This window comes from Alligator sinensis, unplaced genomic scaffold (assembly GCF_000455745.1).
Source record: "Alligator sinensis unplaced genomic scaffold, ASM45574v1 scaffold794_1, whole genome shotgun sequence".
Lineage (NCBI taxonomy): Eukaryota > Metazoa > Chordata > Crocodylia > Alligatoridae > Alligator > Alligator sinensis.
The window spans coordinates 2237721-2253003 of record NW_005842125.1 but is presented as its reverse complement, the minus strand read 5'-3'; the positions used below and the strand labels follow the sequence as shown (position 1 = coordinate 2253003).

Here is a 15283-nt window from a genome sequence, read left to right as displayed (position 1 = left end):
AACAAGGAGAAATGCAAAGTGCTGCACCTAGGGAGGAAAAATGTCCAGCACACCTACTGCCTAGGAAACGACCTGCTTGGCAGCACGGAAGCAGAAAGGGATCTCCAAGTCCTAGCGGACTCCAAGATGAACATGAGTTGTCAGTGTGACAAAGCCATCAGCAAAGCTAACTGCACTTTATCATGCATCAGCAGATGCATGACAAACCGAACCAAGGAGGTGATACTTCCCCTCTATCGGGCACTGGTCAGACCGCAGTTGGAATACTGCGTCCAGTTTTGGGTGCCACACTTCAAGAGGGATGCGGATAACCTGGAGAGGGTCCAGAGAAGGGCTACTCATATGGTTAAGGGCTTGCAGGCCAAGCCCTATGAGGAGAGACTGGGGCACCTGGACCTCTTCAGCCTCCGCAAGACAAGGTTGAGAGGCGACCTTGTGGCAGCCTATAAATTCATCATGGGGTTGCAGAAGGGAATTGGTGAGGCTCTACTCACCAAGGCGCCCCTGTGGGTCACAAGAAATAATGGCCATAAGCTAGCAGAGAGCAGATTTAGACTGGACATTAGGAAGAACTTCTTCACAGTTAGTGGCCAAAATCTGGAATGGGCTCCCAAGAGAGGTGGTGCTCTCCCCTACCCTGGGGGTTTTCAAGAAGGGGTTAGATAGGCATCTGGCTGGGGTCATCTGAACCCAGCACACTTTCCTGCCTATGCAGGGGGTCGAACTCGATGATCTATTGAAGTCCCTTCTGACCCCAACATCTATGAATCTATATAGAGTCCGTATTGTCAACATATCCACTCCCTTATGTTGAATATATGCACTTCCTGCTAAAACCTTCTCTGCTAGGAGCATGCTTGTGAAGTTATAAGGCTTTCTTTTAATATCCCAATTCCAGGAATGGCAACAGAAAGGGGAAAAAACAAACAAAAAAAACCCACACACACACAAGCCAAAGAGGAGAAGCATAAGCAAGACAGCACCTTGAATTCAACAGAGATATTTCTGCTTGCAGGAAGGGTTAACAACACTCAAACACTCCAGGGGAGAACTGAAGCAGAGCTGTATCAACACTACAATTCAAATATCATCTTCCTCAATACTAAACACAGCAAGTTTGCACCATAACAGAAGTGGCTTGCAAAATATGATGCTTGATGTGAAACAGGCTATCCTTATTTTGTATTTTTAGAATTAGATCAATAAACCAAAGAATAGCATATAGCTGTTTCTTTGGCTTGCTAAAGAAAAAACAGCATCAAGTTCTAGACCCTGTTATGTCTTCATTGCGGATACAATACTTTTCTTTCAATAATTAACATACTGAAGGGATTAGAAAAGACACCCAACAAAACTACATACTGAACACTAAAAAAAAGTGCTGATGCTCATCTGGTGTGACCCTTTTAAAGGAAATTCATTCATCTTTCCCTGCTATGTGGAGAGAGTAATATGGGTAGTAAAGTGCTTGGTCTCTTTAACCCCTTTATTGAACAAATGCGTTTGCCAGCAAGTAGACAGATGGGTCTTGCGAATAAGGAAGAGCACAAGAACTACCTGTACAGCTGTTGCAGCTTTTCCATCGGTTCTGCCTGGTTGTGAATACCTTTTTGAAGAGTGGCACCAGCTTCTTGCATGTTACCTTCATTCCCAAGGTACTGAGCCCAAGTAATATAGAATGCAGATGCTTTGGTGCCAATTCCTTGGCTGTAGAGGTAGTCAAAAAATTGACTAGGAGTATTCAAGAATGCTGCCTACAAAGACGACAAAAAAAAGATGCAAATACATGTTCATTAATGCAGGATCTACAGGGAGAACAAGAGTGGTGTCTTTTACTGAAGACTGCCTAATGTTTCCCATTAGCCTGTTTTAGACATATCTATCTAACAGCAACAATAGAGAATGCAGGCGCTAAACAGCCAAACTATAGTCTCAGCACTGATAATATTGCAGTTCCTGTCAATCGATCTAGTTATTCAGGGTTAGAATGACTGCCATATTTGGGGTCAGGAAGGAATTTTACCCCAAGGTCAGACTGGTATGGGCTGTGGGGGTTTTTGCCTTCCTCTGTAGTGGTGGGCATTAGGGCTGTGCAAAATTTTGCTGGCTGTTTCAGTTCAACACTGTTTTGACTCATTTTGAGCTTGAAACAGTGAAATTGAATCAAAATTAAGGGCTTTGAAACAGCCTCAAAACAAAACAAGGCTAGTCGAAACTTTTTGAAACGTTTCAAGTTTTGAAGTAGCCAGCAGGTAGGAGACGGGCAAAACCAGGGCTGCGCTCCCAGTGGCTCAGCCAGGAGCGCAGCCCTGGCTCTCCCCACCTCCCATGACCAGTCTGCAGGAAGCTGATCATCATAGTGCTGGGGATGGGAACTCAGCCCAGCTGGGCTGAGTTTTTCCCCAGCCCAATGGATCCCAGTGCTGGGGAGGGGAACTGAGTGATTGGACCAGGGAGCTGGGGAAGGGAACTGAGCCCAAGGCGGCAGCACCCGGCTTCCCTCCCTCATCTGGCAGGCAGATCAGGGGCCCACAACCCCGGGAGGACAGGCACAGCCCCCGCAGCCCTCCAGGAGTTGCGGCCCCTGATCTGCCTGCCAGATGAGAGAGGCTGTTTCAAGCTGCCCCATTATAGCCTATGGGTGAAACAAAACTGAACAGTGGTATCGAATCGAAATGAATTCAAAATGAAGAGTTTTGAGGTTTCGACGGAACAGCTTAAGTCAAAACAGAACAATGCCGTTTTGCAGAGCCCTTGTGGGCTTGGCCCTCTACCAGGGACCTCTTAAGCATGTATTGAAAACATTTTATAGAAGCAGGACATTGGCTGCCAAGATCTCCCTGTGTTACTTATGGCAGGTTAGGGTATTAGGTCTAGGTTTTGTCAGGGTTGATGGTAGTCTTACGTAGAGTTTAGATTGTGGTTTGTATGGGATGGTTTGGATAGGGATGATCCTGCCTCAAGCAGGGGGTTGGACCTCTGGAAGTCCCTTCCAACCCAGCTTCTCTATGATTCTGGGGTAAATGACTTAAGCTAAACAAAAAGGTACTCATACTGGATCATACTCATTCCTCATCATCAGGGATCCTGGTTTTCCATTTCCCATGGAAAACCAGAGAAAAATCGTGGATTCCCTGCTTTTGCAAACAGCTCTGCAGGCTAGTTGAGCTCTAGCCTGCAAGAGCTGTTTGCAAACAGAGCAGGAAACCCCCAGCCCTGCCCAGAGAAGAAGGGGGAGTGGAAAGGGCGGGGTCCGAGGCTCTCAGTCAGCCACAGCTCCACTCCACTCAGCTTCACCTCAGGCTCCAGAAGCAAAGAGTAAGTGGGGCTTGCATGGGGCTGGGGGCCCCTATGGCAGGGCTGGGGGGTTGCGAGTCATGGCTAGGGGGAGCCAGGAGCTGACCCCACTCCCACCCGAGCAGGCAGAGCAGTGGGGGAACCAGCTCCATGCCGCTTCTGCTGTAGCTGCCTGCTGTTGGGGGCAGGGAGCTGCAGACATGGGTCCCTGGCCCCATAGTCCTAGCATCTGGGGGCTCCCTCCAGCAGGGCCAGGGGGCAGGGGCCTGTTGGGAGCTTTTAATTTTAATAACGGATTTTGGGGTTTTTAATCAGAGAATTTGTGATTTTTTTTAATCAGAGAAAACTAGGATCCCTGCTCATCACTCAGGAAATCATTTATGTTCTTTACATTTTCAGCTAAGGGTTACATGGATTAAATGCTTGTTAACATGGCATCTCTTTAAAACATAAGACAAAGCTCACCCAAAATTCAGATATATTTCTGAAATAAGTACAGTGGTGGCTCCCCTTAAGGCAGAAGTGGGCAATTATTTTGGCAGCAGGGGCAGGGAGGGGGGCACTTAAGGAGTTTTGGTAAGCTCAAGGGTCAGAGGGCTGGGGTAAGACCCAGCCTTGGCCCTGTCACAGCTATTAACACCACTTGGCGTGGCGGTAGTGCAGGGGGTGTAGCGGCTAAGGAAGATGGCAATTTATGTTATCTGACCCTGGGTCCATCTGTCTATTCCACAACCACCACCAGGCATGCCAGATGGAGTGGGTGTGGTCTCCATGGAGACTGACCTGGGACCCCCAAGGGCAGGGCATGCTTGGCCAGGTAGATGGGATGGGGCCATTGCTGGGCAGGGGGTGTTGGGGTCACAGAGCAATGACAGTGTGGACCCAGGCACAATCCCTGCACATCCCAGCTTGTGGAACTGGCACCTGTCACAGGGACACGCGGTGACTGGATCATGGTTCTGCCCTGGCCCCTGGCCCCACACTGTCATTGCCCTGCAATCCCAGCCCTGCCCACTCACCACTGCATCCCATCTGCCTGACCAAGCACGCTCTGCTGCGGCGGGTCCTGGACTGGTCTTCATGGAGACTGTGTCTACCTGATAGTGGGTGTGGGATGAATGGGCCCAAAGTGACTTGGCAGTGGGGCTGAGGTCTGGAGGCAAGGCACATACCTGCTCCTGGGTGGCACTGGTTGCTGGGAAGCCGTGTCTGGCTACTGGGCTACTCTTGCCCTACCTTGTTGAATGCAGCTCCTGGCATGCCCAAGAGCTGTGTGCAGGGATAGGGCAGGCTGCGCCAGCTGGCAACTCTGTGCTGGGGGCAGCGGGACCAGCTGTACATGCCAAGGTCTGGATTGCCTCCTCCCGCCCCCCACAAAGGGACCTGCCATGTGCCAAATAGAATCACTTGGTGGGCCATACTTTGGCTTAAGGCAACAGTAGTTTTGACTGGCAGGGCTTAAGTAGCACTCAGTCACCAACTATTCAGTCACTGTAGTGAAACAGAAACATTGTTAACAACTCAATTCAGACACCAGCAAGCTCCCACCTATTTTTGTTTTGAAGGCATCCATAAGTAAACACTTACCAGCGCAATGCAGTGGTTAACAAATCTTGTGTCATGGTGGTACCGCTTTTCATTCAGGAAAGTTTTGACAAGCTGCTCTAACAAGGCAGATATGTGTTTTTGCCCATCTTGAACAGGAAGGCATCCTTCTGCCCACGTCACATACCTGCAAGGACACCCCTGCATCAGTGACTGGCCAGTGCCGTATTTTCAAACCCAGACCTCTGCTACAGGCACACGAGCACTGACCTGTCCCAGGGATCCAGCGGGTCGTCCCCTTGGTAGTTCTGTATCTGGGCTTCAAACACCCTGCGAGGGCAGACAGAGAAAGAGGCATTGCAAAGGTGGCCAGCACCAGGCCGGGGCAACCTGAGCGTGCAGGTGGTGTGGAGCAGGCCAGGCAAGTTCCCACCTCACTCCTCGGGGGTGGAGGGTAGCCAGTCAGCCGCAGCCCCCCTCCCCCCGGGGGGGGGGGGCTTAGCCAGTCAGCCGCAGGGGGGACCACACGAGGCAGATCGTAGAGGGAGAGGGGGGGCAGCAGATAGGGCAGGGGAAGGGCGCGGGGGCACCGTAGGGCGAAGAGGTCCCGGGTGCGGGGAACAGACAGGCCAGCTCCATGGCAGCAGCAACCGCACCCCCACCCCGGCCGGTCCGGAACCAACGGGCCGCCGCGGATTTAAACCTCCTGCGCAGGCGCAGAGCGGGAGCAAGCCGCCGCGGGATTGGCCCGCAGCCTCCTCCGTCAGCCAATCACGTGGCGAACCCCGCGTTGTGGGGGGCTGGAGCTGGTTGCTGTCCAGGGGGCGTGGCTTCGGGCTCCCCGGCTCCGGGGGTGGACTTGTACTGGGCCGAGAATCGCGGGGGATGCGCCGCGCCGCGCCGCGCCACCGCTGCCTAGCAGTGTTGTCCGGTGTACCGTATTGCGCGGTCATTTCAACCCATGTAGGATGCTCAGTCAGTAATAGTAAATAAGCAGTGCCTGCCCAGAAGAGCATGCCATCCTTTTACCCGTCTGTGAAATATGAAACACCAGAACCTGAAGGAAACACGACCACGTCCTGTTTGCCACCAAGCAAGGTCGAGGTAAACGGACTATTCCAACTTTTCTCTGAGCCCAGGCTGCGTCTAAAATGAACTGTTCCAAACAGGGGTTGGTCTGAGGACACGGGCAGACCAGGGTCTTTCTTTTATTAGACCAACTCAGATAGTTGGAAAAATTCTTCTTAGCAAGCTTTCGGGTAAAAACACCCTTCGTCAGGCTGAGGCGGCGTCTGCAGTTGGTGTGTGCTCTTCCTGAATGGAAGGAACAGTAAAGATTTTACCACACCTTTAACTCCCTATGAAATATGAACCTGGCAAGGAAAATACCCTGACTGAGGTAATACAATTAAAATGGCACTGTGTAGTGGAGGGTTGCACCCTTGCCTGCTTGCAAACAGGACTCCCTACAAGAGCCTCACAGTTAGGTTCCCACTGACCAGCTTCCAGTGAGAGGATCATGGCTACGTGCCGACTTTATGGAAATGGGAGATTTCTCCCTAGCTTGCTCCTGCAGCAGTACGACTGAGGGCAAGCAAAACCTGGGGGCATCCGAACCCCAAGCCTTTGGGCCTGCACGTGGGATGCCTGCCAAAGGATTTGGAAGAATCCGAAGCCCCAGGCTGACAAGTCTTGGATGGAGGATACTTGCCCTCCACCCAAGGGCCACATATGATTCTTGAAGGATTCAGAGGATTTGGAGCTGATCTGGCTAATTTGACCTGGGACATGAAAAACTTTCCTTAAAACAGAAAAGACATATGAACTTTCATTTCTGCCTAGGAGAACTTTTGCAATCTTTTCTCCTATGCCTGAAGAAGGGTGCTTGTGCCCCCGAAAGCTTGCAATTAAAGACTTTTTTTTGTAAAAATCTAGTTGGTCTAATAAAGGATATCACTGTACCATGAGTTCTGATTCCAAATTGTATGATAATTTTTGAGGAAGCTAATTTATGCATTATATGCAAAACCCAAGTCATTCTCAAGGAGTCTTAACCGACTTTTGGGTTTTTTTATTCATACAGTTTATTTATTCATAGTTTATTTATTCTGTATTAATAAAAGTTTATTTATTCATACAGAATACAGCACCTGAAACTTCTGAGAAATGGTGAAAAAGTGCAATTATTTTTCCTTCATTTCTGATGTTCATGATACTTTTATTTTTGTTGAGAAACAGTTCAAAATATTTTTGCCCATCTTTAACAACTTAAATGAGATCAAAACACTAAAAAAAATAAATTCTCATCTTTCCTCTTTTTGTTCCCCCTTTTCTTTTTTAGAAATGAATGGCAGGGAAACAAAAACGTATGGATTCCTGTCAGTTGAAACTTATCCTAGTCAAAATGTGTGAAATAAGAGCTTTTGGTTAATGGCATTTATTGAGGAAACTGGAAAACAATTAAATGAAAAGGTAACTATTTTTTATTGGTTTAAAAGACACATTCTATGTGAATTCTTTGATAAACCATAATTACCACTTATAATATTTTTAACTGTCATTGTTTGATTATTCATCTCTGAAACCTCAGACCCCAGCTATTATGTGAAAATGTCAGCTTTCTGTTTTCTTCCTTTTTTTTTTTTGCCTTTTTTTTACCCTGAGGAAAGCAGGCTGTAAAATAGAGGAGGATAATAGCGATGGTGACAGTGTGTGTGGACTCAGTTCCAGTAGTGATTACATTGACATGTCTGGGGCTGCTAATAGGCAGAAGACTCAACTTTCTTCTGTGGAGCCTAGTGCTCTGATGGCACTGCTTAGAGTCAAGGAGGTGCTTTCACTGTTTCCCTGCCCATTTGCCAGCCTCCAGCACCACACGGCCCTTAGCTGCATTGCCGGACTGTGAGAGCATGGGGCCTGCACCGGTACCTCAGGGCCAGAAGCGGGAGTGTGTGCGTGTGTGTGTGCAGTGAGGGAGGGGCAGGGTGTGTGTGTGTGTTCATAGGGCAAGTCCCACACCCACATGCACACCCCACCATACACATGCACCCATACTCCCCTCGCACTGCCATATGTACAGAGACCCCCCACAAATCCCATACCCACCCACACCCCACATATCCACACACGCACATGCTCCCTCACCCCACATCCCACACACATCCACACCCTCCCCCACATACCCAGATACCCACAGCCCCCCACAATGTACAAGAGTAAGACTTTATTTTAAGCTATTGTGCTATTATTTCTATATATACTACACAAATGCATGTATATCAGGACAAAAATATTTTTTGAAATCAAATTAATTAATATTGTAGATGTTCAATTTTTAGAATATAATTTGGTACTTTTCTGGTTCTAAGATGGCAAAACCCCTTACTGAAAGGAGTATTTGGGGGCAAGGAGAGAGACTTCTTGTGTCAAAGGTTAGGGGTTAGAGTTCAGGACTTCTGGTCACAAGTTGGTGACCTGTCAAGAGGCGGGGCTATACCCATGTGGCCCTCAACAGCTTGCCAAAACTCGGTCAGTTCTTTCCTGATAAACGAGCCATCATGTTTCACAATGAGAAACAGCTTGTGGGAGAAAGACCAGGGGCATATTTAGAGCAAAAGAAGTTGTTGTATTTGATATGCAATTTTCCCCTAGGCAGGGGCAGAGTACACCCCAACTTTAATGTGAGAACCTTTAAAGTACCGTTGGTACAAGGGCTAACGTAGGCATCTAAAAACCTACCTGGGAGGTGGGGCAGCTGAACTGGAACTTGAAGAATTGGCTCGCTGGGCCTGCAAGGGGCATGAAATGAAATGAATCAATCAGAGTGAGATCCTTCCCATAAAGGAAAGATTGCAGCAGTTAGTGCAAAGGCTTCTGAAGGGAAGCAGGGTAAAGGGAAAAGCTGTCAGAAATGAAAGCCCAAGCCCAATAAGCAGAATAGTAGCAGAGGCAATTCCAGTCCTGAGACTGGTAATGATACTAGTGGGCATAAGCCACGAATGTCTTTTGTTAAGTAAAACCTGAGTCAAAGGCAACTTGAGGAGGAATTGTGATGGTTCCCAGGAGAGGAAGAGATGCTTTGATTGGCAGAAGCATCCTTCTAACCTAAGGAACACTGTATGGAAGGAATTGTTGCAATATGAGAGTGGACATGATATTGATGGCTTGCCAACTGGAGAGTTGTGAAAGAAGCTTATAGAGCATCATGAGAAAAAGGCTGTGAAGGATAGGTATAATGCTGGTAAAATGGAAAGGCTAAGGTAGGGCCTCCACAAAGTGTTTCCTTAGCCTCAGCCTCTGATCACTGAGACAGCTTGGTGCTTCTCAGGCCTCCCCAGGTGATCACAGCACCGTTAAACGTTGATGATTGAGAGCAGCCATTGATCCCAGTGACTCTCAGGGGCCAACAAGAAACACCGAGGTGTGAAAATAACCAGAACATGTTATTGGACACAGGTTCACCATTCTCATTGGTTAGCAATGAGAATGGGGTCTTTAAAAATTAGACATCCATGGCATATAAAAGGTTAGAAAGCTTTGATGGGAACAAAAGTTCAGTGGGGTTCACTGGCCTGAAGCCATTCCGAACTGGAAACCAAAAGGGGGGTGTCTAAATTTGGCTTGTCAGAACTGCGTGGTATAGGAATATTGGGCATGAAAATTTGGCATGGTAATTGACCTGCCCAATAGGGAAATTTGAATTGGAAATTTGGGGCCACAACAGGCAGAGGTTTTAGAGGTAAGTGCCCATCTCAGCTGTGCTGTGATTTAAAGCAAGCAAAGAGTTGTTCCTGCCTGAATGGCAAGGAGACATACTTGAGATGGCTAGTAAATTCCAATTTGTCTGGGCTAGGTTGAAGCTCTCCCGTGGGAGAACTGATCAGGAGGTAAGGGGTCAAGGCACTGACCCTCCACCCCAGCACCAATATAAGTTTCACAGTGAAGCCGTGTCCAGTATAAAAGTCACCATCAATGCTTTCTTAGAGCAGAATGTGATCATTGAGACTCAAAACACCTGTAATTCACTGGTCTGGCATGTGAGGAAAGTGGATGAAATAACATGGTACTTAACTGTAGATTATAGAGTGTTGAATCCACACACTCCATCTTTGGTGCCCATCATTGTGAACTATCCAGAGGTGATGTCTGCAATTTCCAGTGGTGCCCAATGGTTCTCCATCCTGGATCTTGTGAATGCATTCTTTGCAATACTGCTTGCAGAAAGTTGTTGATATAATTTCACCTTTTCTTTTAACAACCAACAGTATACTTTCACACACCTACCACAGGGGTTCAACAACTTCCCTGTATATTGTGTGACGGCGGCGTGCCGCCATCACGGGCACAGGCTAAGGGCAGGAAGGGTTGCGGGGCAGAGACGACCCCGAGACAGAGCCTCAGGCGGGGGTACTTACCTCTGGGAGAGACGGCGGCGTCGGAGCCGAGACCGCGGCTGCAGCCGCAATTACAGCCACGCGAGCCGGCATTACGCCGGTTATTTAAGCAGTTGTTTCCAGTGAGGGAAACAGCTGAGCCAATTGCGGCGGGTGCGGCAACCACCGCGGGAGAGTTCAAAAGCCCCGGCAGCACCCACGGGCAGGGGGAGTGAGAGAGAGAAGGAGAAGGCGGGCAGCACCGCCAGTGTGCTGCAGCTCCCCCTTGGGAAAGGCACCAGCAAGGCTGCGCCGGACCCACACTGAAGCTGAGGCAAGGTTTGGAGCCCCTGACAGAGGCAGGAGGAGGCTCAAAGCCTCTATCAGAGGCAGGGGGCAGGAAGCTCCTGGTCCTACCCCAGGTAGGGAGCGGAGAAGCTCCAGGATCCCTCTCGGGAGGAGGGAATCAGAGGGAGCAACGAGACTCCCTGCACGGAGGAGCAGGTGCCCTAAGGGAAATAGGGACAGGGATAGGCGGAGCCATCCTGAGCGATCGCAGGGTCCCGGACACCAGGACGCGAGGTCTCCCCACCCAGGCAGAATATTATTTCTAGAGGAAATGGAGAGGAAGAAGGACTGCCAGAGCTAGCTGAGGAGCCAGCGAGAGTAGAAGACAGGCTGGCCCAGAGATATCGCTAGGCCTGGGTCCCCACAGTCGGAGGAAACCAACGGCAGGCCTGCAGTGCACCGCAGGCCACCATACCACCAGCACGTGATCGGTTGGTGAGTGGACAGGGTGTAGGGGTGGCGGAGCCCCATGGAACAACAGAAGCATCAACCGTGAATACACCTGCACCGGGGAACCCCTCAACTAACAAATGAAACATAACAGCAAAGTCCGGGCAGGCGGGACGAGGGGAGGGGCTACCTAGACGGCGGGGGATACCGGACTCGAGACGTCCGTCATCACAGTGGTGCATTGGCCGGGAATTTTTGCTTCGGCACTAACGGGGCAGGGTCCCCACCCGAGATTGAAGCAAGATGCAACCATCGGTGGTAGCACATGCCGAATTGCTGATGCAAGCCATCCAGACTATCAGGCAGGTGTTGGAGGTACAACACCTGCAGGGGGCTCATCAACAAGAATGGATGCAGCGTAATGCCCTGTTCAGGATGCCCCGCATGACAAAGGATGATGATCCGGAAGCCTACATAGAGGCCTTTGAAAGGACCGCCATCCAGACGGGGCTGGATTGGGGCCAGTGGAGACACCAGCTAGGGGCACTGGTGATCGATAAAGCCCAAGCTGCGTACAGGGCACTGTCCAGGAAGGAGGCCCGAGATTACGAGGCCGTCAAAGCCGCGATTCTTTATCGGCTGGAGATCTCTCCCGAGAGCTACCGGCAAGCGTTCCGGGCTCGCAAGCCAAGAGAAAGTAGGCGCCCCCGTGGCTTACTACAAGCCTTACGGGATTCCCTACAGAAGTGGCTGCCGGCAGGAAAGTTCAGTCGTGAAGGGGTGTTAGATCAAATATTACTAGAACAGTTCCTCCTGGATTTAGAAGAGGACACTCAGAGGTGGGTGCGGAGGCACCAGCCACAGTCCAGCGAGGAGGCCTTGCACTTGGCAGAGGCTTTCTCTAACTTGGAGAAAGAAAGAGGAAGTGGACGAGGCCTCCGGGTCTCGAGGGAGAATCCGATGAGTGAAGGGGAATGCAGGACAGCACCGAAAAAGGGAACCCCAAAGGGGGTGGTATGTTATCGCTGCGGAAGAACTGGACACATCTCCTGGGACTGTGGGGTGGGGCTAAGTGAGCTGAGCCGCGGTCCTATGGGATATCTGCCAATGCGGGAGAAGGGCAGGGAAACAGAAAAGGGCGAACCCATGGACTGTAGTGTTGGGTTCACGAGCCCTGAAGAAGGGTGGAAGCGCCCAATGGTCACAGCCTGAATAGACGGCAAGGCGGTGAGGGCAATGCTAGATACAGGGTGTTCCCAGTCCTTGCCCCGGGCAGACCTCGCCCCGCCGATCAGGAGGAAGGAGGCTGGTACCATCAACGTGACTTGTATTTTAGGCGGAGAAATGCGATTCCGCTGCTGTTATGTGCCCATCAGGGTAATGGAATTCCATGGTGCGCTGCGGGTGGGACTGGCCCCATCATTAGCATGCGAAATGATTTTAGGACAAGAATGGGAACCATTCTACACTGTGTTAGAGAGAGTGCAAGCAACTGAAGAGGAGAGGAAACGGATTAAGCAGGGAGAAGGATGGGCGGCCGAGAACTCCGAACCCTCCAATTGGGAGGTCGGGGATGGCATTAACCTGGAGTCCCTGGTGAGTGCAGCGCAGTTTCGACGGGCTCAACAGGAGGACAGGGAGCTCCAGTTGCTGAGGATCAGTGACCCCGGAGAGGGAACGTCCCGGAGGCAGGAAGGCTTCGATGTAATGGGCAGTTTACTGTATCGGGTGCAACGGGAGGAGGGAGGTGCGTTGGAAGGGAGGCAGCTGGTGGTCCCATCTCCCCTATGGCACCTCATATGGAAACTGGCCCATGCTTCCCCGATGGGGGGGTCACCTGGGACGCACCAAAACCCGGGTTAGATTAACCCAGGAGTTCTTCTGGCCACACCTGCATGAGGATGTGGAACGGTGGGGAGCAGCATGCCCGGAGTGCCAGAGAGCCCAAGAGTGGGGGCCACCTAGAGCGCCCCTAAGGCCGATGCTGATAATTGAGACTCCATTTTCCAGAATCGCATTGGATATAGTGGGTCCTCTCCCAAAATCACACAATGGGTACCAATACATCCTGGTTTTGGTGGATTATGCCACCCGATTCCCAGAAGCTGTCCCACTGAGGTCCATTACAGCCCCAAGAGTGGCTGGGAGGAGCTACTCAAGTGGATGGCACAGGTGGGCATCCCACAAGAAATACTTACCGATCAAGGGACGAATTTTATGTCGGGGGTGATGAAGGCCCTTTGTAAGACCCTGGGCATCACACAGTTAAGAACGTCAGTTTATCATCCCCAAACGAACGGCCTGGTGGAGAGACTGAATGTCACTATTAAACGGCTACTCAGACGCTGTTCGCAGGAAGATCCCCGACAGTGGGACACCCTTCTGACACCTCTGCTATTCGCTTTGCGGGATGCCCCTCAGGAATCAACTCGCTACTCACCGTTCCAGTTGGTGTATGGTCACAGTCTGAGAGGCCTATTACAAGTTGTCAGAGAAGAGTGGGAATGACCAGTGGGATTAGGAGTCTCTGCAGAGAGATACCGTCAGAAGCTGCAGACTCGTATACAGAAAGCCCAGCGGATTGCAGGACATAACATGAGGAAGGCACAAGAGCAGCAGGAGACCCAGTACAATAGGAGGACGAAGGCTTGCACCTTCCAACCCGGGGACCAGGTTCTGGTGTCGATACCTACCACCTCAAGCAAGCAACTGGCGATGTGGCAAGGACCGTTTACGGTGATACGACAAGTAGGACCAGTTGATTACAAGGTACGTAAACCGGGCCACCTCCGGGAGCAACAAGTCTACCACGTAAATATGCTGAAGGTGTGGAAGACCCCTCAAGGGTGGATGGCACAAGAGAAGGCAGGGGAGGGGGATTTAGGACCCCTCTGCCCGGGGTTAGGACGGGCCACACAGGAAGAGGCTGTGCACTTGAGTAAGGAATTGAACGGCCAGCAACGACAGGAGTTACTAGCCGTAGTAGAGAAGTTCCAAAGGGTGTTCCAAGAAACCCCAGGGAGAATAACAAACATCCAGCATGAGATAAGGACACCTCCAGGCACGTTGGTCAGAGAAAGGTGGAGACCAATACCCCAGCAGTGGCAACAAGAAATACAGCAAGAAATATCAAGAATGCAGGAGCAGGGGATTATTCGACCATCACGTAGTCCAGGGCATAGCCCGATCGTACCAGTGGCAAAGCCAGATGGATCGCTAAGGTTATGCATAGACTTTAGAAAGTTGAATGCCCTAACAACTTTCGACGCCTTCCCGATGCCATATGTAAGCCACCTCATCGAGAAAATCGGGGAGGCACGATACATATCAACCCTCGACCTAGCCAAGGGATATTGGCAAATTCCCTTGCGCCACACAGACTGTGCCAAGACCGCGTTCGGAACCCCTTGGGGCCTATTTGAATTCGTGAGAATGCCCTTTGGACTCAACAGAGCGGCTGCCACCTTCCAGAGGTTAATGGATACGTTGCTGGCGCCGCATGCAGCATATGCAGTGGCTTATATAGATGATATTATCATATCCACCTCTGGTTGGGAACAACACCTAAGGGTGCTGAGTGCCATCCTGGAAGAGCTCCAAACAGCAGGACTAACCGCCAACCCCAAGAAGTGCAAACTGGCAGAAAGGGAAACGGCCTACTTAGGGTTTCGGGTCAGACAAGGAACAATACGACCCCTATCCAACAAGATCAAGGCCATAAGGCAGTTTCTGGAGCCCCGGACATGCAGGCAACTACGTTCCTTTTTGGGACTCATTAATTACTACTGCCGGTTTATACCGCATTTTGCAAGTATGGTGGCGCCCCTCATGGACGCGTTGGCTGGAGCCCCCTCAGCAAATCTAAAGTGGACCCAAGGGATGAGAGAAAGCTTCCACAATTTAAAGGAGGCGATGCATCAAGACATCATGATGCACACACCGAATATTAATGCCCCTTTTATCTTACAGACGGATGCGTCGGGACGGGCGTTGGGGGCAGTGTTATTGCAGAAAGGAAAGGAAGGTGAACGCCCGATTGCCTTTGCGAGCTGGAAGCTTAGCCACACGGAAACAAGGTATGCTACTCTGGAAAAGGAAAGCCTGGCCATACGGTGGGCCATAGAGCACTTCCAATACTACCTCATGGGGAAAGAATTTCTAGTGGTAACGGACCAGGGTCCTTTGCAGTGGTTAACGAGAAAGCGAAGCACGAATGCCAGAATTACTCGCTGGGCACTGGCATTACAACCGTTCAAATTCACAGTAGTACATCGTCCAGGCAAGGATAACTTTGTAGCTGATTTTTTATCCAGATGGGAAGATCCTGACCA

At 50.5% G+C, this 15283-nt stretch overlaps 1 protein-coding gene across 1 annotated transcript in view; it reads right to left on the bottom strand.

Moving 5' to 3' along the window:
• Positions 1–10328, bottom strand: part of BUB1 (BUB1 mitotic checkpoint serine/threonine kinase) — a 56040-nt gene extending 45712 nt beyond the window's left edge. The window contains exons 1-5 of the mRNA XM_025205718.1: positions 10257–10328; positions 8581–8630; positions 5113–5172; positions 4885–5029; positions 1558–1754 (exon numbers count right to left, since the gene is read on the bottom strand). Of these exons, the coding sequence (XP_025061503.1) occupies positions 1558–1754; positions 4885–5029; positions 5113–5172; positions 8581–8630; positions 10257–10328 (524 nt within the window). The remainder of the gene's footprint in view (positions 1–1557; positions 1755–4884; positions 5030–5112; positions 5173–8580; positions 8631–10256) is intronic.
• Between the last annotated feature and the right edge of the window lie 4955 nt (positions 10329–15283).